This window comes from Carya illinoinensis, chromosome 2 (assembly GCF_018687715.1).
Source record: "Carya illinoinensis cultivar Pawnee chromosome 2, C.illinoinensisPawnee_v1, whole genome shotgun sequence".
NCBI lineage: Eukaryota > Viridiplantae > Streptophyta > Magnoliopsida > Fagales > Juglandaceae > Carya > Carya illinoinensis.
In genome coordinates, this window is record NC_056753.1 from 8,885,268 (window position 1) to 8,913,170 (window position 27,903).

Sequence of the window (27,903 nt, forward strand, 5' to 3'; positions counted from 1 at the left end):
GAGGCTAGTGTCAAGGTTGGCACGTCCCGTTTGTCTCATTTGAGCTACTTCTATACAATGTGTTCTCTTTTTGCTAACATGACTTGTTGGCTAGGCCTTTTTACTAATTGTTGGGCTTTCTGAGAGGAGGGTCTAATCCAAGAGGGGCCTTAGCTTTGACCTTGGCCCCACCCAGTGTGCCGAGATTGAATATCCCTTTCAGTTATCCTACCAAGTCTTACCTAACATGTTCAGTGGCATTTCCTTTATTTATGAGGACGCTACTGTAGCACATCTCTTGTAGATTGATTTGCCATTGAGTGTGCCCATTCGACTCCCTTTGTTTGAACAATGGCTAACGATTTTCCTCCTATGTCGCTTTGTGCTGTGAGTGTCGCGGGATTGGTACCCATTCACTCGCTCCATCATGGCGTGTGTTAGTTTGTGGCTTTGGGAACTTTAAGCATTGCAAGTGTATAAAGCCAATCCCTTCCCTTATTTGGTCAGTTTGCTTTTACCTTTCGTGCTTCATGTTACCTTGCCTTTTTCAATTATCTCTTTGAATCTCAATTTGCACTAGTCATTTGGTTCCATGGCCCCTAAAAATGCCTCCCGCATAGCTTCTCAGACCTCAAGCTTTGTTCACCCTTTTAAACTTATCAGGACACTTGGGGGAATGGATCCTCTGGAGGTTTGAAAGTTGTCCAAGCATTTTGATTGGTTTAATTGGAGTTCAGAGGCTACTCAAACATTTTGAGGTCGCTGAAGGCTTCTTTCAGAGTCCCAGAGTCTTTAATCTTGGAGGTTCTTGCTGCTTGTGAAGGGGCTGTCGACTCCGAAGGTTATGCTTCAAGGATGGTGTTGTACCCTAGCATGTTTACCAGCGGACTATGACTTCCTTTTTGCTAGCTGGTTAGCAACGTGTTGGACTTCCTTCATCTAGTTCCTACATAGCTTCACCCCCAATGCCTGGAGGATTATAACATGTTGCTATGTCGTTTGGCTCCAAGCATTGAGGAGGTCAACCTAGGGCACCCAAATCTAACTGCCCGGGAGTTCCTTCTGACCCATAACATCCTGAAGCAGAAGGTGAATACTTGTGCTACCATTTGGAGTAGTGGTATATTCAGGTCAAGGACTAGACTTGGCAGTTTTTCTTTCTATCTGGCAAGGGGTGGGAGTTCTTAGCTAGATAAACTACTCGGCAAGAGTTCCTCGTTCCTGCCATCTGAGGGGTCATCTAGGAGGACAAGAAGGTCTGATCCATGCTCACCAGAGTAGAGGAGAGCCGTTTGGAGATTGTTTGAGCTTGGGTTGATTTGGACCCAAAGGACATTTACTCTAAGGCCTTTTAGGATGAGGCTAGTGTAAGGCGATATTTGGGCCCTACGACGGACTCTCGCTTCGATGATCGTCGCATCCCCATGCGGCCCACAGCCCCTTAGGGATGAAAGAGGCCCTTGAACCCACCGTTGGAGGGAAAGAGGAAAAAGCGTCGAGCCATCTTGGGCGCTATGGGGGCGGCCGAGGTCATCTTTGGCGCTATGGGGGCTGCTTCCAAGACTATGTGGCCTACCACCCTGCTGAGTGGTTCTGTAGTCATTGGCGAGTAATAGGGGCTCTAGGTTGTTTCTCAGGTGGCCGAAGCCCCTAGGCCCGTGATCCCCCCTTTGGTTTCTCAGGTCGTTCCTTCTACTACCCTGCTAGGCAACACTTGGAATACCGTGATCCTCACTTCGGCTAAAGAGATGTTGGTGGTGCATTTCTACAAGGCCCTCTTGGAACTCCCCTTAAGAGAGTCCAAGATCATTGTCTCTCTACTTGAAGTCATCATTGAGATGATTCCCTCTCTAGAGAGAGAGCACGCCGCAAAGGGTGAGAAGTTTCCCTCCATTGGGGAACAGGTATAGGTAGGAGAGGGCGGGGATGTTGTCGATCTAGGTGAAGATCTATCCCTTAGCCCCCTTTAGACTATTCTCCTAAACATGAAGCGACTTCGATGGAGACTTCCCTAGTGGTGGCCCTAAAGATGGGCAAGGATCCTATGGTGATGGTAAAGGAGGTGAAGGAGGTCTCGGCGGCTTTGCTCGAGGCTGAGGTCTTGAAAGCGTCAATGAAGGCCAATAAGGCTTTGGTGGTCTCTTCCAAGGTTGAGACCGCCCTGGCCTTCAGTGACACCATCACTACCTTAGTTGTGGTCTTCTAGAGGTTGAGGTTGAGATGGTAGCAGCGGAGTAGTGGAGGTCACTATCGTCTCCCTAAAGGTTGAGGTAAGGACAAGTCTCTTAGTTGGTGCCAGGGAGAAGGTTGTTGTGGCCCCTCGACGTGACGTGACAAGCCATGCCAGGATTTCTTTTGGCCCCCTGCCTGAGGGGCCGAGTTGTTCTCCTATTTGTGACACTTTCCCTTTTCTACACTTAGGTTGTGTGGAGTCATCTTCTGAAGCTAGTGGGAGTGAGATGCCACGAGCTAGGTATGGGTTTGAGAGAGCTTGTGCCGAGTCCATATAGAGGATGGTGGGCATGCTTAACGCATTTTTCTCTGGGGTAAGCTTTGGTGTATCCTTTTATTTCTTCTACTTCATTTTCTTGTTGCTGACTTGACTCGTTTATTTGTTAGGGGGTAGAACAGTTGACAACTCTTATCATGGATGACTGGGAGGCCTTAGAGGAGTAGAACTAGGCCCTCTATTCTCTTTCCAGCCTTGTTAGATTACACGCCAACCAGGTGATTAAGGAAAGAGAGGAGCTGGTGGAGACCCTTACAAAGGTGGAGTCTAGCTATCGATGAAAGCATAAAATGATCGATAGGCTCTGTCATTGAATGGCTCGGATGGCTTGGATGAGGTCTGATCTTGACAAGTCGCTGGAGGAGGCCGACTAGCATTGCCTCAAGACAAAGCTAAGAAGGGAGGCACGATACACTCCTTAAGACTTGTCAGACTGCCAAGCGGAAGAGCTTGATGAATTGAATGAGGTTGCCTGGGAGATTAAGGAGGAGAACTTAAAGTTGAAGAGGCAATGCAACTTCGACACTTGATCATACAATTGGCTAAAAACCAATGCACATTGCTTTCCAAGTCATTGAAGTGTAATTTGAAAAGCTTGAGGCCTAATAGTTGAAGGACCTAGAGAGGCCAAGAGGTTGGACCCACACTCCTTCGTGGGAGAGGCCAAGTTGCCCAGAGCCAGACTTGTTTGTTTGAGCCTAATGGGGAATGAAGTTACCCAGAACCTGCACTCGCATGTATAGGACTCTGTTGATTAAGGTGAACTACATTGTCTATTCTTGATCTTCTTCCCTTCCCACCTATTGTCAGGTAACTCATTGGTATCTAGGTACTTGATTATGTCCATAACCCATTCTGGAGCTCCTAGCCTTACTTCTGAGACTTCGACCTTTATTGCAGGCACTTTTACCGTCTTGACCACTGTTTGCTCTAGTAAGGGTGAGTCTTCTTTTCTGAATGCAACTCGGGCCAGCTTGTAGGCCTTCTGGTTCTCAACTCTTTGTATTTACTGGATCTAGAAGTATTGGAAGTGGCCAAGTATGTCTTCAACTTTTCACTCTTCATGGTAAACTCCCCCCGTACTTCATTAACGACGAGTTAGGAGTCGGCCCTTACTTCCACCTCCCCAGCACCTAGTGACTCTGCGATTTCTATGTTGGCTAATAGTGCCTCACACTCTGCCTCATTGTTGGTGGTTTTATTGCCAATTTGATGGCGCAGTCGTGCTCTTCTCTAGCATCTATGACAATATGCAACCCCACTCCCCCTCCAACTTGGCAAGATAAGCCATTGACGAAAGTGAGTTGATCCATATGGGGGTACCTCTCTTCTGCTCCTCAGAAAGCTTGGTTGGTGTAATATATCGGTTTTTGGGTTCCTTTTAAATCACGTGCCAGGGTTGAGTTGACTGTATGCAGAGAAATTGATAGGTACATATTCAAGGTTTCCTCAAGTTCAGCCTGGCTGAGGAGCAGTTGCTTGGGGGTGATCTAGGGAGCCTCCTATACCAAAGTTAGTAGTTGTCTTAGTAAAGTGCAGGAGGATAATTGAGTTTCAAGAGAGTCATTCGTACCTGGGCCATAGCTTTTATACAATGTTCCAGAGGAACATTCTTGTACCTGGTGTCAGAGGTTTGCGTCATGCCCGTTACTGCTCTAGTCTTAGCCTTTAGTGTGGCATGACGCTTATGGTGGTGCCATTAATGTGGCGTGGCCCCTGAGATGGCGTCATTATTGCGGTGTGGCTTCTCGGGTGTTGTCTTGATGGTTGGCAATCGGTGCGGTCACTTCTAGCTCCCATCATTAGAGAATGGAGAGTAGCCCTTGTCTCCCATTCACTTGTTGGTGTGGACCCTTTAATGGTGATCATGGAAAGCTAGTGTTAGGATTGGCACATCCATCTGTCTGCTTCGACCTATTTCTCGCACGATGTGATCTCTTCATACTGACAGGACTCGTGGGCCAAGCCTTTTTACCAACTGTTGGATTGTATGAGAGGATGGTCCAATCCAGGACATGCCTTAGCTCTAACCAAGACCCAACTGAGTGGGCTGAGATGGAATATCCCTTTGAGGTCTAATTAAATGGGCCAAACCCTGAAACCCTAAAAACCTCGTATAAATAATGGGTAATAGGACACAACACGACCCATATATCCTATTCCATATAAATGACTTGAGCTAACCTGTATATTTATTTTAACCCCATCAGTATAATGTCATACATAATACAAGGATAACTATATAAATAGTTCAAAACTACAACTACATTTATGATAAAGTGTTTGATGATCAATATCTAAGCCAATTATATATATATATATATATATATATATAAGAAAATTAAATCTCCAAAAAATAAAATTACATAGTAACAAAAAAAAGTTTAATAGTTTGAGATATTAAGTAGTCAAATACTATTAATATTACATCCCGACATCAATAGATGAATATAACAATAGATATTTATAGAATAAAATAGAATTATTCTGGTTATAGGGATTGAGTAAGGGTTTCACAGGTTTACCTACAATTGACCCGTTTAATTAACCATGTCTTATTAAGTAAACATGTTTTGAAGTATCAATCATTTGTATCAAACCTAAACCTCGTTATCTTGAGTCATATATATATATATATATGGCTAGCCCTATTAACCACCTATGACTATGCTTCGAAAGGACTACTGTGGAATTAAGCATATACATACCTTGAGTTTATTCACCTAATATGTTGAAAATTATTAGGTACTTTCAAATTACTGATGATGTAATCTTCTCATTGTATCACAACATGTCATGTGACAAAGTGTTTTTATCTAAGTATCAATTCTAATTGACATGACATTCCATGATAGGATATTGAGACTATCACATATCTGCATTTTTGGAGTACCTAATACTTACTCATAACATTCGGTTGATTTCCATGCAGTATGCACTTATGAGAGCCAAGTGTAATCCTAAAGTAATGATATACCTATAACTCTTTTATAACTCATTATACAACTTATCAATGTAACTACGCACATTACTTCATTTAAAATAGTTTTTAATTTTACATAGTTACCATCCATTTGAAATAGAGTACTTATATGATAATTATAAAATATTTATAAGTTTATCCTTTTTTGAGAGGCTAACTAAGTATTATATCGACAAAAGTATGTAATAATTGATTTTATTGCTTCTAAATAAAAGGCTAGTGGCTGTTTTGATCATCCCAAGACCTCATTCTAGACGTAAGGTAATATCACTTAATTTTATGAGTACCCTTTGATAATTAGTTAACTAATTAGTTGACGAATGAAAACAAGGAATATTAGTTAATTATATCTAAGGGTGTTCAAAACCCGGCCCAGTCCGGAACCCGGATAACCGGATTTCCGGTTACGGGTTCCGGCCCGGATTAAATCCGGACTGAAACCCATATTATGAAAACCGAGTATATGCGGTCTGGATCCAGTATGAAAAGCGGGTTTCCTTTTAAAACATCGGGTACCGGGTTCGTATAAAGTAGAAAATGAAACCCTACCCATCATCTATCGCCCGACGCCTTTCTCCCATCCCTCTAGGTCATTCCGCCTCTCTCTCTCTCTCTCTCTCTCTCTCTCTCTCTCTCTCTCTCTCTCTCTCTCTCTCTCTCTCTCTCTCTCTCTCGCTCTCTCTCTCTCTCTCTCTCTCTCTCTCTCTCTCTCTCTCTCTCAATCCGAAGAAACCCTAGCCTCCGTCCCTCACTGCTGTCGGCCGATCGAAGAAAAGATAGCCCTCCTTTCCTCCCTCAGTGCCGATCGAAGAAACCCTAGCCTCCCTCCCTCAGTGCCGGTCGAAGAAACCCAGTCATCCTGTGACCCATCATCGTCGTCGCCAACTCGCTATCATCCTCGACCTCAAGGTTTGTTCTCTGTGATTTGGGTATGTTTTAGATTTGGGCCTGTTTTATTACGATAAGAAAAAGGTATGAATCGAACTCTTTGAACCAGGAAAAAAAAAATTTATTCGTAACATTTTTGTAGAAAATGAAAAGGAGAAGAACCTTTGGTAGATCTGGGTTTCTTTTGTTATTTTGTTAAACATGTATAAAGTATATGCCATTATTTTGATTGATCTGGATTTTTTTTTTTTTTTTTTTTTTTGTTGAACATGGGTATAAAGTATATCATCTTTAGAGATCTGTGATGATTTTGTAATAGAGGGGTCGAATGTTGTGTTTTTGTAAATGATTTAAATACTCCTCTATCAAATGCATTTAGGAATGCTGCCTGCTTTGTGGCATCTAAGAGGGTGTAGGATATGGAATCCCTCGAGCCAAAGGCTGAAATTTGCTAGCTTGATAGTGATTTCTGAGACACTTAGAGTTATAATTTTATCAGCTCATTGTTTGGATTCTGTTTTCTATTTTTTTCTTTCTATTTTATAACATTAGCAATCCACAAGAATGGCACTGGGTAAACTAGTTAAACAAAAGAAATTAAGAAGCTCCAAACGGAGGAGCATAGTTACTAAAAAACATTACGATGAAGTCTTAATAACTCCTAAAAAAGCATAAAGTTTGCTGTCCTATAGTTGATGGAGGTTTGGGGATTCGTAATTTGTGTAGTTTTAATAAGGCATTGTTGGGGGAAGTGGGGTTGTGGAGATTTCATATGGAAGAGGGAGTGTTGTGGGGGGTGATTGTATAGAAGTATGGTAGTGATAGGGGGAGTTGCTAGTTCTCATAGCTTGAAGGAAGTTGAAAGACATAATTTTTCCATAATCTAGTTTCTAGTTCTCTTATATGTAAACAGTAGCAAGTTTTAAGACTTGAGGATCTACTAGTTTTAAGACTTGGGCACAGCTGCTCAGACAGACAAAGACTACAAGGAGCCACCCCCAGCTCCTTTGTTTGAGCCAGGGAAGCTTTCCTCATGGTCCTTCTATAGGGCTGGAATTGCAGAGTTCGTGACTACGTTCTTGTTCCTCTACATCACCATCTTGACTGTTATGGGTGTGGGCAAGTCTGAAAAGTGTAAAAGTGTGGGTATCCAAGGAATTGCTTGGGCTTTTGGTGGTATGATCTTTGCCCTTGTCTACTGCACGGCCGGTATCTCAGGTTAGCTTTCCCAACTCTCCTTTTAATGGGTTTTTCCTGCTATGTGTAATGTGAGTATGACTTTCTTCAAGCTGCTATGGACTTTTTCTTGGAGAAAGGCCATGGAGCTAAATGTTTTCAAGGAAAATGTTTAGTAACCAAATATTTGTGCTCGTTTTGCAACAGGTGGACACATCAATCCTGCTGTGACCTTTGGACTCCTCTTGGCAAGGAAACTCTCTCTCACAAGAGCTCTATTCTACATCATCATGCAGTGCCTTGGAGCCATATGTGGGGAAATTAAATTACTGATTTTGTAATTCATATATTGTAATTTATTATTTTGTAATGTAATGTATAAATAACAAATAATATAATATGAAGTGGATTGTATTGTAATGCATGCATACTTGTATAGATGAATATTGGATTTTTTTTTTTTTGGTTTTACATGCATTTTTATTGGAGGCAAATTAAGTGGAATTTTGATACATGAGTTTATATTTTTCAACCTCTAAAGTATAGAATTAAATTTATTCTTTTGTTTTTTATAAAAAAATCAGAACTACATGTGAAAATATTAGATATAAATTTAGGCTTTTATATAGGTTAAAAAAAAAAAAAGACCCGGATTCAATCCGGAACCCAGAATCGGGGTTTTTAAAACCTGGATCTATTCGGATTCTGGCCCGTTTATGACCTGGGCTAACTCGGTCCGGATTTGAAATCCGGGTTTCGGTTGGGGTCTACCCGGATTCCCGAGTCGGAACCTAGATGAACAGGCCTAATTATATCAAATATAAATCCAAATTTAGCTACAAAACAATCATAATTTATTTCAAAATTTCAGTGTCTTAGAATTATTAGTTGCTTACACTACAAGAAATCAAGCCTTTTTCAATACACAAAATCGTCGCCAAAATCTCACATAATTGCTGCAGTTGAATATTTTCAGCTATTTTTAGTTAGTTGCATTTTTTACTAAAGTAATTGTTCACTTCTGCTTTAGCCATCATTCATTGCATGCATTAAGTTAAGGTGCATGAATGCATGGTATATATTGAGCATTAGGGTCAAGCATTAACCTAGAATGCTTGGAAAGAAAAAGTGCATTTCTCAAAATATTCGATGCCCTGCATTGATCTAGCTACTAATCTAGAAGCAATTAATACGCGCGACTTCTAAAGTCTTCTCTCCTTTCGCAAAAAGTCCTAAGGCTATCAACGATCCGGGAGAAGGCGGCCGTTTCTTTCCTGGCTTCTTTAGTTGGGGGAACGTAGAATAAGTATTCAGTGAACGAACTCATGAGATGCATGTAGAAGTTTTCCACTCCTTTTTACACCTCGCAGGATAAAAATATTTTTATTCTGCGAGGTGAGGTGACGTACGTACCTTTAGAATGATGAAAATTCTGATCATCCATATATATAATATGAGTAGTTAATTAAAACGCATAAACTTTTAATTATAAAATATATAATAGATTACCAAAAAGAGAAATGTTCTGTGTTCCAAGTTTCCAACATGCTCCACCCCATGTTTTCCTTTCCCTTGTTTTGGAACTATAGTTGAGATGCTTTGGGTTTTCATCGAGTCGGCATAAGAATAGTGAGATGACCTCTACTTTAATTCCTTGGCAATCTTCATTCCGAGCATTTGAATCAGGAAAATGCTAGTTTGTTTGTCCCTGAACTTGCCTTCTTAGCTTTGACCGCTAGCTAGTATATTTTAATTTTTTTTAAATATTTAAAAGAATTACTAATAGTGAATTTGTATAATTTTTAAAAAGTTAATATATTAATTTACGAAATAAATTTTTTTTTTTATTTTTTGAAAAAGAAGAGGAATGAACTAGGCGGCTGACTAGCATCACCCTTTGAATTAAGAGGATACCCCTATATTTTGTAAAATGAAAAAGAGGCCATCTGTACATTAATTAGTAAAGATACCATAATGAGAAAAGCTGATCTATCATGCCTTGAAAGGCATACTCTTCCGCTAACTCGATTCTATCTGAATCTTATCTTTTGAATTCTTGTAAAATGTAGTACAGAATTCGATGCCTTTCATATTAATGCTCTCTCTCTCTCTCTCTCTCTCTCTGTGTGGGTATTTTTGTTTGAGATTCCTAGCGTCTTATATCTTACAAGCTGGATCTTCATTGTAGAATTATAAATAACAGCACTTGCGAGCCATCTATCTTTGTGACCATTCCGAGGTTTCTTGTTTCGTTGTTCTTCTTTTGACTCAGTTCTGCACAAATCATCTTAATAATGGAGACCCAGGACCCCCGCCCTCGTCGTTTGTTCCGTTTACCTACAATAGCTCGCCCAACTGCCCCAGTTCCAATCCCGAACCCTGCCCCTGCTCCGGAGCCACGCCCACCTATGGTTTGGCTTCCATCCGTAAGGCCACCGGCCGGGCCGCTTCAACAACCACAATCTCAAGAACCCACCCCACGACCATCTGCGGTTGTTAGTCCAGCAGCCAGAGGTGCTGCCCCGATAGCACAAGTACCTGCCGTAGGAGCAACACTTCCTGTTGCCCCTACTAGCTTAGTTCCATCATCTCCAACTCCAAGAGCTTCTGCTCCTATTCCTTCCGCCACTTTTGCCACAGCTCGCGTTCCTAGCCCTATACAACCTCCGAAAACCATTCAACCTATTGTTGAACCCTTACCTCAATCTCCTAAGCCCAAGTCTACGGCTCCACCACCATCTGCTTTGACCATTTTGCCTTCCCAATTGAAGTCGCAGGGTGAGCTTGAGCAGAAGATCCCAACGGACGTCCTGCAGAAAGATGTGGTGGTTCGGAAGACCATCGGAAAGAAAGAAGTTTCAAAAGAAAATAAAACCAAGGAGATGGTGAAAAGTAGTTGCAAAAATATTTTGGATTTAGAGGAGGTGGGTATGAGGGTTATAACAATTTCTGGAGAAAACAGAGGCGCCTTTATGAAAGTAATCCAGTCGGCCTCAAAGAAACATGAAGTTGTTCACAGGAATGAAAATCCCAAAACAGAAAGCCATGGAAATGACTGGGAAAACAGTACTAGTAGCGATGAGGCCGTGGGAAATCTGAAGAAGGACAAGAGTCATAAAGGAAAAGTGACAAGTTCAATGCCCATGAGGGCATTCGTGAACAGCAATGTGCAGAGCATTAACAACTCCATCCTCTACAATTCTTCATGCACTCACAATGATCCTGGGGTGCACCTTGATTTCTCTTCAAACTAGGAAGCCCTACGCCGCGCGAGTTCGATGTCAAGGTTCAGAACTAGAGAAGACTTATAAGAGAGGTTAAGCAGTGTCTGTTGTTAGGCTAAGGTATGTACCTAAGAGAATAAGCTAAGGGTGACTTGAGTGTTGGTTATTAAACAAGGGATGGGTTCTAAATCATGATAGCTAGTTCCACTTCTAGCTACTAAAGTGTATGTACGTAGGTAGTTCGAGATTGTCGATGGCCACCTATATATATACATATATACATATATGTTTGGTAATAAACGTGCGATTTTCACATCGAAGAGTTTTTTAGCATATTGAAGAGCACAATGACAGTTATAATAAAAGTGTTTCATCTCGTATTGTTATTATAATTTTTTTAAATTTTTATAAAAAATATAATAAATAATTCAATTTTTTTTAAATTTTAAAATAATAATAATAATATATAATATCTTATTCAAATTTCTTTTAAAACCATCCCATCACAGTCGCGACAACCGCACCTAATTGTCCATTGCACGGCTAAAATATTTGTAGTACATGACTACTCACGTTTGACCATTTTATAAATTAAACCTTTGATATCGGTATTAATTAAATGGAATATCATAATTTAGATATTGAATTAAGGTGATTTTAATTTTTTAAAACAAAAACAATATTATTTTCTGTCGGTGTTCAGGAATAACAATTCCTTTTTCCTTCTTGACAAGTTAGTTATAACTAGAAATTTAAGAGAATTCCGTATTCTATTATTCCCTTTTCTGGATTGTCGTTTAAAACAATATATATAATAAATTGCATATATAATATATATAAATATATAAATGCTTTTTTAAAATATGATGTCGCCGCGCATGCTATTTTTAGATAGCTAAGCCAGAGGTTCGAGTATAAGCACCTAGATCACCTTTATTCTTCATTTTCGTCAATGTTTTGTTACAATTAACAATAAAAAAATCTACTAGGATACTAATTTTTTATTTATTTATTAAGATTTATTCAATACCACTCCTTTGGAACTTTGAAAGGTAAAAACATGCATGGCATACACTGGCAGATAGAATTTATTCTACTGATTGGGATTGTTAATCTCTTTTTGAGGGCAATGTTCATGTCCTGCTAGCCGCTCTCTTTATAATGTCGGTACTAGAATTATGTTGCCATGTAGGAAAGAATCTTCATTTGGTGCATGTCTAGTTTTATAACACCTTAGCTGGTTTTGATCTCTTAGAATTTTTGCCTAAATTTTAGATTTCTAAAGTGGGAGAGAGAGAAACTTATAGTGTGAATTCCATGATATTTATAAGTAATGCTACTTATCATCTTAATTTTCATTATCCTTTCATCATCCCATGATGTGGCATTAGATTATTAGAAATTATTTATTATTTTTTATTTATGAACCAATCATCTAATATCATACTATGGGATAATAAAGTTTTTAATAATCTAATGTTACATCATAAGATGATGAGAAAATGATAAGAATTAGGATGATGAATAGATTTATTGTAATATTTATAGCTATACAAGTGAATTTATTGGACAACATTTAATGTTCATTAATAAATATGTTGGAACTCATATTATGTATTTATCTCTTTATCACTTGATACCCAAGAGTTCGAGCAAGAATTTTAGGGTATCAAAATTCATGTTCCAATAACCAAAACCATGAGATTTCTCATCTCATCACATTCTCAAATTTTTTAAAAATATAACAAATTCATTTTCAAATCATATTTATATATAAAGAAATATGTTTTGGCCCCGGGGCTCCTTCATCTGCCACCATAGGTGACAAAATCTCACTAGCTGGTGGCAGACACTCTTGCTGTGAAAGGAGGCCCAATCTAGAGAGCCGCGTTGCAGCCAAGAGTCTTGCCACCCATGGTGGCCAAACTCTTTGCTAGCTGGTGGTCTTGGCAGGCACATAAATGCTAACTGGGTATTGGCTAAGCGCCCATAAAAACTACCAAACTTTTTTTTTTCCTTTTAATAAATTTGTTTTTATTTTATTTATTATATTAAAATAAATAAATTATTACTTACTATTCATCAAATATTTTAAAATTTTATTTTTAAAAGGTTTTAGAACTATTCATAGCAGCCATATCTCTATTGTATTCAAACCTACGTATACGTACCCTGAATTTGGTTGGGTGAAGTTGGTAGCAGATTGCTTTTGCATGCTTCGATCTTAATAGAGATCGATAGTTATATATATTGTTTGCTTTATATCTTAGAGCAATGCTACATACAGTCGTAGAATTGTAAACGCCGCACAATCGCTTTGAAAAAGAGTGAGGTTTATGATTAAAAAGTTAGTTTTTTTTTTTTTATGTGGGTCCCATATTAATTCATTTTTTTCAAAGCGACTGCACGCTGCTTGCACAACTACGACTGTAAATATCATTTCTCTATATCTTAATCAGTCGTTATATACATAGTTTTCCGCGCTTCTTATTTCCTATTGGAATATTTATTTGCTTATAATTTACTTTTTGCAAGAAAACAATTGTCTCGTACATTATATATATCATGTTGCAATTAGGGTGTAATATTGCTTCTGGTTACTGTGTTTTTCATGAACTTATTTCACTTTTTTATGTTCAAGACAATTTTACTACACCTAGATCTACTACAAGAAAAGTCACTATTTCCAGCGACCTTATATCGCCCAAAAAATCTATAAAAAAATCTATAAGTCACCGCAAATACTACTATTATTCCCCCGCCGGTATTTCGTCGCAATTTTTAAGTGAGGAAAAAAAAAATCACGGCACGAGTTACCATAGCGGCAAATACATTTTAGCGGTGACAAATTGTGGCCACTAAAACTCTAATAGTGCGTTGGAAAAGATTTATGTAAGCTGTTGATATCAAAGTAGAATTGGTTTTTTGCGACGACAAATTAGTTTTTTGCTGCAGCAATTTTTCGCCGCAATAAGTTATTAGCTTCGACTATAGGTTGCCCCAAAAAAATTTTTGGCTGAATTCTCTAATTTACAATTATTTACCATTTCAGCCTCTTTTTTTTTTTTTTTTTTTTGTTAAACACTTGTAGTCCCCCATTAGACAATAGCCAACGCATATAATAGATCAACATATTCCGTAATAAGCATACAATATCATGAATTAATCGTTTACATGATATAGATGTTTCAAATATCCCCAACATGTATCGATATATCATTCATTGATCATAAAAAGTGCTATTTGAAATTCAACCCAGCATCCCACATTAATGGATCAATGTAAGTTTACATGTGTACACCTCAACTTTATTCTATAACAAGGATTTTCTAAGCAAGTCTTGATCATCATGGAAGCTGCCTTCTTCATCTCAAAATCTAAAGGTATCTCTTCATCTAAAAACTGGAAGCCTCCTTCATTGATCTCAAAGTTGCAACAATTTAGATTCACAAATTTTTCTTTAGTTTCCAAAGCCCAACAGAAATCTAAATTGCAACTACAAAATTAGGAAAGGACTTCCAAAACTAAAATATAATGTATACCCATATCATTATATATATATATATATATATTTGATAAAGAAGAGAAATTGTGGGGTAAACATATCATTGTATTTTAGCCTACCTATTTCATAAATTCCTTACCTGTGATAAAAATCTGTACATGGTCATAATTATACTCATATCACATCTCACTCACATAAAAAAGAGCACAACACAAGAATCGTGGTAGTAATAACTTTTATATAGCGAATTCTTTCTTCTAAGTTTTGAAATGCACAATGCTTTTCTAAGTGTGTATAAGTAATCAAATTTTATGAATGGACTACCATTAGCCATTTGGGTCTATCATATTTTTACTCTCTAACAACTATATATAAATAACCTTAATACTGGTAGGAATCTCGAAAGTCCAAAAGATGTGAACTATAAGTTTATAAATAAAGAATTAGTTCAGAGAGGTAAGTTTTATAACTCTATGTGCAAAGATGGGAGAAAAAACAGAAGTATACAATTGCAACTGTCTTGAAAATCCATTTGATTAAAGTAGCTTCCTCTCAATATCTAAAGAATGCATCTATCTTTACTTGTAGATAGTCCATGAGTATTAGATGATGTGATGGTTCCATCCTATCATGTAAGTCATATTAATCATTGAGGTACTTAGAAAATCACAAAAAACATGCAATTCTGTGATATGATAAGAAAAAGAGCAATATTTAGGGGGACTAATTAATATTTTAGATATATATATATATATATATATATAAGATTAGAGAATCATAGATATGCAGCTTTTTCACTTATTGATTTGGTCCCAGCCTACAAAAACCGAAGTCATACAAAAAACGCACAAAAAACTTATTGACTAAAAATGGAACTGCCTATGCAGGTCCTTGAGTTTCTCTATGAAACTCTCCTTGGGTTTGCATCTGTGATTCCATGTATGAACTTAATAATTTGTCATACTCGACTTGCTTTGCCAACACTTTCTCTACATTCCCCCGTAATTCTTCCAATTGATTCTTGTAATACTCAGCATCCTTCTCATGCCTCTCTGCATTTCTGTTAACGCTATAAATTTTTTTGCAGTGTTTTGTCTAGATGACTCAGGGATAACCATCTCCCCTAACCCCTTGCATACCCTAGCCTGTGGCCTAGTACCTCCCTAAAGATTGATGCAGCAACATCTTTAGTTTGCTTCTCAGGCTCTAACTTAGAGTACTTGGCAACCATTTCATTCTATTCAAGGAAGTGAAATCACACTTTAATATGTACACATGGATTCGTTCAAAACTACAAGGTAAATAATACGTACACACGGACTCATTCAAAGTCACTCACATGTTTCTCTTCCGTCGCTGGAGTCACAAATTTACCCTTCTTCTTACTCCACCTCACCTCTTTAAAGAAATCAATAAGGTGCTCATCACTCTCAGACTACAAATACAAGTAGGGATTAATACCATTTGTCGGTTAAAATCAGCAAATACATGTACAAATTTGAATAAAATTCGTACCCTCATTTGCATTAGTCTTACGAAGGAGGTTCGTCCAGCCGTGTGGTTTGTTTGTTACTTCGCTCTATTACTTTTATTTTTCTCATATATCATCTACAACTCACATACTTGTATTAACACAACTAGATTATAAACATATAAAAAATAGCACAATCAACATCGATTAGACTTATCATAAATTCCACGCTTGACCATCGAGCGCTTAACTTCACCCAAGTAGTTGCTGTCACCAACTCTGGCATATTCGCAAGAGCTTCTTCGTTTGTCTTGTAACTCTTGTATATTTTGTGAAGTTCATACCGAATATGATTGAACCTCTTCCTAAGTATCTTTGTTACTGTGTCGCGGTGATTCATCTTCATCCAGTCAAGGACGAAGTCGGCCTAGAGACAAACAACAAACACAGTAATTATCTGGTAACACAAATAATAACTAAAAATACACTGGAACATGTGCTAGAATGAGTTTGTGTTATATTACCTGGACACGAGCAATCAACTCTTCCTTCTCATTATCTGGTAAATCATGCCAGCTCGAGTGACTCAAGTCGACATGGTGCGTCACCAACCATCTACTTGTAAATATTGTATAGTTTTCACAACATGGTGATGTCTCACCATCCTTTATGATTAGCGCTATCGGCCCAAACTTTCGAATCTTGTCAAACTCGAGGTTCTTTGCAGCTCCTCGTCCATGTTTTCGGGTAGGCAGTACTAATCCATGCATTTTAGAAATGCATTGATATAATGCAGTATTTATAATGCAGTTTGTATAATACAGTTTAGGAATGCATTGATATAATGCAGTATTTATAATGCAGTTTGTATAATGCAGTTTATTCATGCATTGAAATAATCCAGTAACCATATAATGCAGTTTAGAAATGCATTGATATAATGCAGTATTTATAATGCAGTTTGTATAATGCAGTTTATTCATGCATTGATGTAAATGCAGTTTGTATAATGCAGTTTAGGAATGCATTGATATAATGCAGTATTTATAATGCAGTTTATATAATGCAGTTTAGGAATGCATTGATATAATTTATATAAGGGGAGTGAAAGTTCAAGAACAGGGGAGTGAAAGCTCAAGCCCAAAGCAAACAATATAACTGTATGTAGTATTAACAATACTTTCACTAAGAATTAACAATAGCCTATGAACAGAATTAGGAATTAATCCTGAGAAAAGACAATAGCCCACAAACAGACCAAATCAACAGTCAAAAAAGCCTATGAACAGAATTGGGAAAAAGCCATTGAATATCACAAGGCATACATATATATGCCAAGTTTTTTGATAAGTAGCAATCCACATATATAAGCCAAGTTGGAGAGAAAAGTCACGAGAAAGAAAGATTTCCCCATATCTTTTCACTTTTCTTAAACAGTTGCAACCACAATCTAGCCTGCCAACTAAATTTTCATGTTTCCCCATATTTTTTCTTTTATTTAGAAAAGGTACTCCCTTTGCAAGAAGGCATACATTTATACCTCTAAAGCCTGCCAACTAAATTTTCATATAAGGAATCACCTAGGACCAGCCTAAAGAGTAAAAGATTTTGGGAAGAAGAAAGTAAGTACTCGGTTTCTTTCTTTGAACATAAAACGAGTGAAGGTACTCATACATCAATCATGACAATTAATGTGTAATAAGACATTTTTTTTTTAATAAGGAATTGATGTGTAATAAGACTCAGAAAATGCATTCACATTGTTTAAATTAAAGTCAATACAACTTAGCTAGACATCCTACTTCAAAGGCCACTACTAGGATTGGACATTAACTCCATAGTCTAAGTCACTTTGATGAATTTGCTTTTGATTAGCAAACCAGGAACAACATTTACAGTGAAATAGGAAAAAGCAATCGAATCAGGGCATACTACATTTGTAAGCCAGTCGAAATCTAGGGCAAACAAAATCCACACATTGTAATTTAGGGCAAACTATATACAAAAATGCATCTAATCCCACCACAAAAAAGTTGTAGGACAATGTATTTTACCAAAACAAAAGACTCTAACCCAACCAAAATCAATTTATAGCGAGAATACCTTACGCGACGAGACCACAGACTCACTGGCATCTAGTGGAGGCGAGAAGGCATGGCAACTGGCTGGACGGTGCACGTAAGCAACAGAGAATGGCTGTTTGACGACATAGAAGAGAGGTAGAGTGTATCGGGGAGGGAAGAGGGAAAATAAGGTGCGGGCTAAAATTTAGTTTAACATTATATACTAAGTTTTGTTATGGCGGCACAACACTCGCTGCAAAAATATGAAGCAAAATCAATTCTATGGCAAGATTAAATTAGTGTCGCAATAAGGTCATTGACAGTCATAATAACAAGCTTCTTGTGGCAAACTTTGTTGCAGCGATTTTATGTGGTCGCAATAAGTTACTTTAGCGATGGTTTTTGCACTCCGCTAGAACTTTCTTCTCAAACAGTAACTTTGGGCTATTTGCGTCTCAAATTTGATAGCTGGAAATAACATGAGCCAGAAAAAGCAATTTTTTTTGTAGTGTACCGGTGATAAAAATCTGTATATGGTCATAATTCTACTCATATCACATCTCACTCACATAAAAAAGAGCACAACACAAGAATCGTGGTGGTAATAATTTTTATATAGCGAATTCTTTCTTCTATGTTTTGAAATGCACAATGCTTTTCTAAGTGTATATAAGTAATCAAATTTTATGAATGGACTACCATTAGCCATTCATAAGTGTGTATAAGTATACAACTGCAACTGCCTTGAAAATCCATTTGATTAAAGTAGCTTCCTCTCAATATCTAAAGAATGCATCTATCTTTACTTGTAGATAGTCCATCAGTATTAGATGACGTGATGGTTCCATCCTATCATGTAAGTCATATTAATCATTAAGGTACTTAGAAAATCACAAAAAACATGCAATTCTGTGATATGATAAGAAAAAGAGCAATATTAAGGGGACTAATTAATATTTTAGATATAAATATATATATATATATATATATATATATATAAGGTTAGAGAATCATAGATATGCACCTTTTTCACTTCTTGATTTGGTCCAAGCCTTTAACTAGTTTAGGAAAAAAAATATTTTCAAGTTTTTCGGAAGAAGAGATGAACAATGCCTAATGCAGAAATTTTTTGTAAATGTGGTGGGTGGGGTGAATTTTTTGTACTCTTGGTGTAGTTTGTATAAGTGTATGTTCATACTTCATATAAATATTGAATTTGAAGATTGGGTTGCCGTTTATTTCAACCGAAAATTGATATAATGCAGTTTATTCATGCAGTATTTATAATGCAGTTTGTATAATGCAGTTTGTATAACGCAGTTTATTCATGCATTGATGCTCATGCAGTTTGTAGAATGCAGTTTATTCATGCATTGATATAATGCAGTAACCATATAATGCAGTTTAGAAATGCATTGATATAATGCAGTAACCATATAATGCAGTTTAGAAATGCATTGATATTGCTCATCGCTCTTCAGTGTGGTGTATCATTATTTACTAATGATCAAAGAGTTTGGTGTTGGTAGCAACAAGTTATAGAAAAACCTTTAACTACTTCACGAAAAAAAATATTTTCAAGTTTTTCGGAAGAAGAGATGGACAATGCCTAAAGCAGAAAATTTTTAGGGCACAGAGGCAACTAGTTATATAAATAAAAGTCAATGAGCACTAGTCATAGTATTTTCAAAAAAACAGAGCAGCAAGAACAGGGGAGTGAAATTTTAGGAACAGGGAAGTGAAAGCTCAAGTCCAAAGCAAATAATATAACTGTATCTAGTATTAATAATACTTTCACTAAGAATTAACTATTCTATGAACAAAATTGGGAATTAGTCCTGAGAAAAAACAATAGCCCACAAACGGACCAAAACAACATTCAAAACAGCCTGCAACATCCATGCTTTAATGGCAAACTCATACTTGTAAAGGTTTATGTGAATGACATCCCTGCAACTAGCTGACTACACTTAATAAAAAGGCATGCACAAACTCATACTTGTGAACATTTTAGTTGTTGAATCTAATGAGTATACAAAGAGGCAATTCTGATATCAATACCTTATAATATTTAACATTACGTTCATCGTGATCAAACAATCTACAACTCCCAGCACTCATTACTAGGCCAAACTTCATCTAATCCGAAATAATCTAAATAGTTAGGGTACTATGTGCTGGTTATATAAAACAAAGGGAAAATGAAACAGAATGTGAAAAGGAGTATTGCCTTAAAAATAGCCTCACAGCTTTGATTATTTGAATCAGCAACAAAACCGGAGGAATTGCAGTAAAATTAGAGGCCTAGAAATTTAATCTTGAGACCAACTGTAGGGACAGCTTTTTGTATTTAACCTTAAACATATTTACAATACTCCAAAGATGGTCTGTCAAAATTTATGGATAAAATTAAAACATATAATATAAATAATTTACTTTATCAAAATTAAAAACTTCTTGAACAACGTAGAGAAAGCAAGAGGCTAGAAAAACTTGTATATTTTTCATTGAAGTTTTCTGTGTACAAGAATGTGTATATATGCAAAATAAACTTAACAACTTTCACAAAGCAATATTCTCGAGCACCTGCTGTGCATTACAGAAACAATTACATTATTTCACCAGAGCTTGTTACAAACTTACAAGGGTGTCAGCCATAATTCATTACAGTAGCAGTCATACCTAGAGAGTAGGTATTAGCCTAGTCTAGGTAATTTCAGAAGAATCTTCTTGAGAGGCTTCTTATGTTGTAGACTTCCTTGAGCCATTTTTGTCTAATCAGAAGGTCGAGACTGAGCTCATTTTTGTCTGCTCAGTAAGATTTTGGGCTACTTTTGGAATTGCAGAAACAAAATCCGCTTCTAATTTTAGTTCTTTGGTCCCAAAAAAAAAACTCAAGTTATATCTAAATTACAATGGATGGCTAAGTGGGACTCAGGTTTAAATCTAGGACAGCATTTTACATGATAATAGATATATCTCTCGATGTTTATGTTGTACTTAACAATATGAACTCCCATGGAAAGAGCGAGGGGTAACAAAACTAGACAAACTAGGCCTACCAGATCTTCATAACTTCGGTTGAGATCGACAAGGAAAATGAAGTGAGAAACAATCAACGCATCGGTGAAGGTTACAGAGAGTGAGAGAGAGATTAATAGAGCCTAGAAGTTGTAAAGACAAACTCACCGGCGAGAAGACGGCGGTGCTGGATTTTGAACGGAAACCTTCCTGTAGAACTCGAGAGCCACACATAGAGAGAGAGAGAGAGCGAAAAAGAGAGAGAAAATGCATCGAGCGTGGGAAAATAATAGTAAGATTTTAACTCGCCTTAATAAGTAAGAAAATGTCGCTGTAAAAAAAACATATAACAACGAAAATACTATTAAGTCGACCTTAGAATGGCCAACGGGGTTATTTGCGGCCAGAGTATTTGTAATGCACTAAACTCGCCGCAAATAATGATTTTTACCGGCTATTTTCTTTCAAGTTGATGCAAGATTTTTTCTGAAATTGAAAAACAGTATATTTGAGACCAAATTTTACCCGCCGGTAACATACTTAGCTGGAAAAACTAATTTTTCTTGTAGTGAGAGGCATATTGTCATATTCTCCTAGACCAAGCTAGTATAGTCCTTCAACTTTTGCTTCTTTACTATAGCTGGGAAGTACCGATCAAATGCTTTCTTATATCTCTCTCACAGGATTTCTTCCATGACTTTTGACTCTGTGGTAATTAACTGTCTTTAACTACCCCATCATAACGCCACCTCTCCTTGTAGTAATTAACTTGCATACACAATATTTTTTAATTCTTGTGCATCCACATACTTCGAAAGTCCTCTCGATATCCTTTATCCACCTTTCTGCCTTCATCAGACCCTCATTATCAAAGAATCCTGGGTAGCGATGTGCCAAGAATCACTTGTACATACTTCCCCTTTGCTCTCCTTAAGGAGATTCTAACAACTTAACTTGCAGATGTCGAGCACACTACTGCTGCTTCAACACCTCCAAAATCCAATTTAACACTCTGCTAGATCCTCATTGCTTCCATCTCTTGAAGGTCCTCCCTCGTGACTACTAGGGGATTGCTCTCCTCGAGAGGCTCTCAATCACACCATAATCAAATCATGTCATATAACCTAAACCCATCTCTTTCTATCTCATCGCTCATTTATAAATGTAGATCAAACCTAGGATACTTAAATTTCCAAGCTTAAAACACTAAAATCAACTCCTACATTTATGGTATTGTCCTACACAATCCATAGGTTTACCCAGAGTCTCATACTATCGCACTTTGATACTAAGCTGTGGTGCCCTTTCCCTCATGTAAGATTTTGGCGAGGTTCTGTGGTGCCAAGTGTGCCAGCCAAGTGGTTAACTCACAAGATTTGACCAGGTTTGGGGTGCTGGATCTAGGTAGAAGTGCACGTGTGGGATATAGCTAGACTTTGTGATACCAAAGTCTAAAAGATGTTCCATAAATCATTACTATCATTTTTGAAAACATTAACAAAAAGTTACATACAACCCAAAATGACACATTCCTCGCCTAATAGGGGTTAGATTGATGTAGTTGGTTTGATAGCTATGACAAAAATTACTATTGAGAGATAATACTCTAGAAGATGCAATGAAAAACTCATGTAAATAGCAAAAGGACACGTATATGTTTGCTTTGGCAAGGAACCACCCTTTGACACATAAACACACAGGCCAGTAAAGACTGTCAAGGAATTGCCCACTTAGTGAAACAAATACTTATATAAACATGGTGAGGAATCACCTTTAGAGAAATTACCCTATTACGCATTGTATTTTAAAGCATGAGTATTATTTAGGCAAGGAATCACTTGTCGCTCTAGTAAGTCAAATCCATAAAATCATATCGATTTCACTTGTATAACTTCCAACACAGAGAGGTTCAATACATAAATAATCATCATAGAAACATTATTCACCTGATGGGAAAATGAGGGTTGAGTTGCTCCACCACTTGACATTAGAAAATCCCTTCTACCTAATCGACATGGTGCAAGCCAACTCTCTTGTACGATAACAGAAGTCGACTCTCACACAGAGATAACATGTTTCACCAGGGAATGTTTATCCAACCAAGCAACCTCAAAGACACCAACACATGATAAGTAGGGAGATTCTGCATTCTGACTATTTGGTGAGGCCAAGACAATACTGCTCCACTCCAATCATTTACATGAACCCTTTTATCCGTTTGAAGCTCATGGTGACATCTCGTTGGAATGAGTGGGGATTTCAGTCATGTTCCATGAAGAGTGATGTACGATACACTTACTCACGTGGAGATATAGATATTCACAAAAGGATCATGAGTCAGAAAAAAGTAGAAAACACATTCAAAGTCTCGAAAAACAATAAATGAATGTAAGATAAACATAATGATCTAAAATAGATTTATTCATGTCAGAAAGAGAAAGGTTACAGAAAATGCAAATGCTTCTTACATACTACATTCACCCCAAATTCCCTAGTCTTGTCTTATAAGCTAAACTACCTCATAGTGTCGAGCTCGCTACTTAGTTGCGTCACTCCTTCCTAACTCTCTTTGAAGACTTCAACCCCACGAGGTCTCAAGTGCTTAAGATCATACAAATGAGATTTTGTCTGATGTCCAAATCCATTTTATAGGGCAAGACTATTAGATGTCTTTTTGACTTATCTCTAAATCCAGGCATGTTTGAATAGGAGTCCTGTTGCCATGATTGTTATAGTGCAGGATGATAAAGATAGACAACCTGGGTCTGCACATCTTTACGGCCTACCAATTCCTCAATCTTTCCTTGAATGAGGGTCTTCCATGTGGCGTCGAGCCATATGTTTAGGTTCAGAGGATATGACTTCCTGATTTGTAATCCTTCTAGTAGACTCACTCCATATTTGATTCTTCAAGTGGAGTGTGGGATACTCCGTACCGCATTGCCACTCTTCTGAACATCTTTTGTGTTGCTTCTGAAGGCACCTGTATCTGAAATATTTTGTCCTTGATCGTTGCCTGCCTTGGATGAGTAGCACTTTGTCTCATCAGAGCCACTGGCCTCTTTAACCCTTTGTTCTCACTTGCATGGTAGGTGACTTTTCTAACTTGTCTACCATGGGGCGAGAATCTCATCTCCACCTTACTCTGGGACATATCTGCCAGTATGTCTACCAGGTGCTTGCTCACCCGTATGTCGGAATAGTTGTACTTTGCAGCACCCGTAATAATTTTCTTCACCAACCAATGAAGTGTCTCTCATCTTTCTTTCCATTCAGCCACATTGTTGATCTACCCCTTGCATTAGCCGAACCCTCACGGTTGATCTTTGGGTTGATATTTCACATTTCAATCATTTTTTCTTTTTAGCGTTACACATGTTTATAGAGAAGGGAACACTTTAGCAGATAATCTCGCTCCTCATGGAGCTTTGGCTAGCACTGTAAGTTTCTCTTCTATATTAATTTGAACTTCCTAAACATATGGACCATGCAAGTATCCCCAAATTTCGGCATTAGTTTGATCCTCATAGTTTCTTCTTGCAATTTCATCCTAGTTTATTCTTAACAATGGCTTTTCACATTTCATAAGAGCCTCAATTTTGAGATTTTCATTTGTAACCTTTTGTACAGAGTATTCCTCTATCACAAGTGAGTGTTTATTAATAAAATTGGCACATCTTCTTAAAAAAAAAGTATAGTCAAGTCTCGTCTGCTTAATTTTTATTGGAAAAGAAGTTGAGTTTAGACTCTTCATCAGGTTGGATTTTATGTTCATGAATAGCTCATTTAATATTTGAGTTTGAACTTGTTCACGAGTTGCTTCATTTAGATAAAATAGATTGTATATATTTTATTTTATAACTTTATCTTAGATTTTGATAAACTGTTGGTATTTTTTAATAAATAATATTTATTAGTAACGTTTTTGTTTAAGAGATTATTACCATTACTTCCTTAATTCAATTTTTATTTCTCTTCTTTTGGGTGCATGTATGTATATAAAAGGTGATCTTATAGCCATTTTCCAACTTATAGTCTTTAGCCGTTGGTGTGTTAAAGCTCATTAAAATATCCGTTAGTGGTGGCTGATTTATTCTTTCAGTTTAGAGTATTAATGTTGGCATTTTATTTCTTTCTTTCAATTGCCATTCCGTTGAAAAACATTCTTCGCATACAAGTCAACTTTTTGTTTAAATTGAAGTCATATTGGCATCATGTGTGGCGATTACTTTTTCTAGAATTATTTTTCTACGTACCAAAGTAGAGTTTTTTCTTCTGAAGAAAAAAAGAGATAATTAAAAGTGTGAATATTTTGGAGAGATTTTACAGACAATAGAAATGTGTTCTTTGAGTGGAGTTTTGAACTCAACCACTCGTGCAGAGTTGGTTTGGGCTATATGACGATCAGTTGGGCTGTTGTATCCTCTAGAAGTTAAGTCAGGAAGAGTTTTGCTACACCAGTTGATCTAAGACTTTGTACACCGCAGATGGCTTGAATCTCCTTAAAGATTGCCAGATTTTCGTGTCTCAGTCCAAACTAGCTTCCTTTTAATTTAAACTTTATTGTAATTTCACCAACATAAACAAAATAAACTTTTCATAAAGATTCAAGTAATATATTTATAATATAAGAAACGCTATTTGCTCAAATCTATTTAAATATTCTCATGATTATAAATAGAGATATAAATGAGTTGAGTAGAGTTTTAGTTGGGTTGTATCGTTTAAAAATTGAGTCGAATTCAAGGGATCTATAGAGTAAATACGATACAAAAGAAGCCAAAGCGAAGAAATATGTGGCGAGTCGTTTGTTTTGATATCAAATGATTGATGGAAAGTTGGTCATAGACAAGCTCAAGATTTTCAAATGGTTGTAGCAGAAGTTAGATCTAAAGGCATAAAGATTGGAGGCATTCTAATTATTTGTGGCATCATTGACAAGCTACCACCTTCGTGGAGAGAGTCTCAAAAGCCGATGTGTCATAAACAAAAGGAGACTTCCTTGGAGACCTTAATCATGCGTATTCATGTAGAAGATGAAGCTAGAGGCTAAGATGCTTTGGTGTTTCAAAATGGTAATAAGGATTCCATGACAAAGGTAAATTTAATTTTTGAAAATGATAGCTTGCCAAAAAGTCAAAGGGTTTTGCTACACAACCTCCCAACACCCCAAAACCCCACATTTTTTCAAATTTTTAATATTTTTTTTAATTTATTCTTTTTAAATTAATTTAATTATTTTATTCATTATTTATATATTAAATATTTGATAAAAGATAAAATAATAAAAATTAAAAAAAAAGTGGGGTGTTCGGGTGTTGGGAGGTTGTGAAGATTTTTTTAAAGTCAAAATATAAGAAATAGTTATTTGAATCTACAAAGAAAAGATTTCAAAAAATTTAGTAGACCTCACAAAAGGGGCTTTCAAAGCCTAAATGATAAGAACCAAGGACCCCCTTCACAAAATCAAGCTTGTTTTGTCTATGGCAAAAGTGGGCACTTTGCTCGAATTTGCAAATTTCAGAAGCGAGAAAATAATACTCAAGTTAACTTAACTGAGGAATCTTTTATAATTATGATTACAGACATTAATATGGTTGAATTTGTTGAAGGGTGGTGGACAGATTCTGGTGCCAATAGGCATGTCTAATATGATAAAAATTGGTTTAAAAATTTTACTCCATTTGAAGAAAAGAAGACTATTATGCTTGGTGATTCAAGTAAAACCAAGGTCATTGAGAGTGGTGAGGTCGAGCTGAAATTTACCTCTGGACTTATACTGATGCTCAAATATGTATTCTATACACCGTCTATGAGAAATAATTTGATGTCAAGTTTTGTACTCAACAAAGCGAGCTTCAAACAAACAATGGGATCTGATTAATATGTAATTACAAAAAATGGAATTTTTGTGGGCAAATGCTATGCTTGTGATGGAATGTTTAAATTGAGTATTGAAAATAAAGCTTAGAATGTTTCTCTTTATATGCATTGTTCTTTAAATTTTTTTTTTGGCATGCATGTTTATGTGATATTAATAGTAGATATGTTGCAATCGCAACTAAAGTTTGATTAATTTCCAAATCTGACAAAGGTTATTTGCCTAATATTAAAAATGCGATCATATCATTTGAAAAATGGGCATGAAGGATCGGATGGCTGACTTCTATAGTCGCAATGCATTTTTTAATTCTATGAAACCACGTCGTCTTCTAGTTTTCTTACATGTGGAATAAAAAATAGCAGTCCATTTTTTTATATTGGAATAAAGTGGTTTTTGAGTGAGGTGTATTATTTTTATATGAAAAGAAAATTTGGTTTTAAATCCAAAAAATTAGTGGCGGCCGATCAAGTTTTTAGAAAAAAAATTTCCAAGGATTTTTGGCTTGTAAGTCTTTCTTCAGTTTTTTTTTTTTTTTTTGAAGATTTTCTTAATAAAGCCGAGTGTTATTAATATTTTGGTATTATACGTTTTAGTGCATTTAGATGAAGCTTATCCAAATGGTTTAATATTTATGTGGGATCCATATATCTATTATCTTTATTGGATTTGTTTAAAACGTATATGGTACTGTTAATCTTCGGACTGTTTTGGTTGTAATGTTATTGCTTAAGCCGTTTTAGAATTTAAGAGCTTTATTGCATGCTTGGCTGCCGTATTTTTTCCTAGGTCAATTATGTAGTTGAAATGCTTTGGCTTCAATAAAGAAGCAAATTAGTTGAGAGATTTATTCGTTTATGTGAAAAATTAGTTTCATTCATATAAATGATTTGTTGTGATAGTACTAGTATAATTGGTAGAGTGCAAAACCGTTATTGTAACAGTAAATCCAGATCTTTGGAGAAAAAACACAGTATTGTGAGATTTTTTTTTTACTAATTGTGTTATTAATGTGGATTATCTTAAGTTTTGTGACTTGTAAATCCACTAACCAAAACCTTGACAAGAGAAATGATCTGGAATACATCGAAGAGAATGAGATTAAAGCCCATAAATTCATGAGTCATGTATGAGGATACCCAACTTGGGAACCAGAGATCCTGAGAACCGGGTTTAATCGGAAAAATGAATCATATAATGATC

The 27,903-nt window shown here is 36.7% G+C and overlaps 3 protein-coding genes across 3 annotated transcripts; 2 read left to right on the forward strand and 1 right to left on the reverse strand.

The window, feature by feature from the left end:
* The first annotated feature begins 2,008 nt into the window (after positions 1-2,008).
* Positions 2,009-7,876, forward strand: LOC122301680 (probable aquaporin PIP-type pTOM75). The gene is made up of 4 exons (XM_043113075.1): positions 2,009-2,150; positions 3,299-3,427; positions 7,311-7,577; positions 7,743-7,876. The coding sequence occupies exons 1-4, from the start codon at positions 2,009-2,011 to the stop codon at positions 7,874-7,876; spliced, it is 672 nt and encodes a 223-aa protein (XP_042969009.1).
* Positions 7,877-9,730: 1,854 nt separating this feature from the next.
* On the forward strand, positions 9,731-11,074 carry LOC122300068 (vegetative cell wall protein gp1-like). The gene has a single exon (XM_043110446.1). It carries the CDS (start codon positions 9,830-9,832, stop codon positions 10,787-10,789), a length of 960 nt encoding a protein of 319 aa, XP_042966380.1. The 5' UTR covers positions 9,731-9,829; the 3' UTR covers positions 10,790-11,074.
* A 2,819-nt stretch (positions 11,075-13,893) lies between these two features.
* On the reverse strand, positions 13,894-23,973 carry LOC122301681. Its single transcript, XM_043113076.1, has 5 exons — positions 23,714-23,973; positions 21,630-21,664; positions 20,988-21,128; positions 16,260-16,492; positions 13,894-16,162 (listed from the first exon to the last, which is right to left on the reverse strand). The coding sequence occupies exons 1-5, from the start codon at positions 23,971-23,973 to the stop codon at positions 15,902-15,904; spliced, it is 930 nt and encodes a 309-aa protein (XP_042969010.1). The 3' UTR covers positions 13,894-15,901.
* Positions 23,974-27,903: the final 3,930 nt, after the last annotated feature.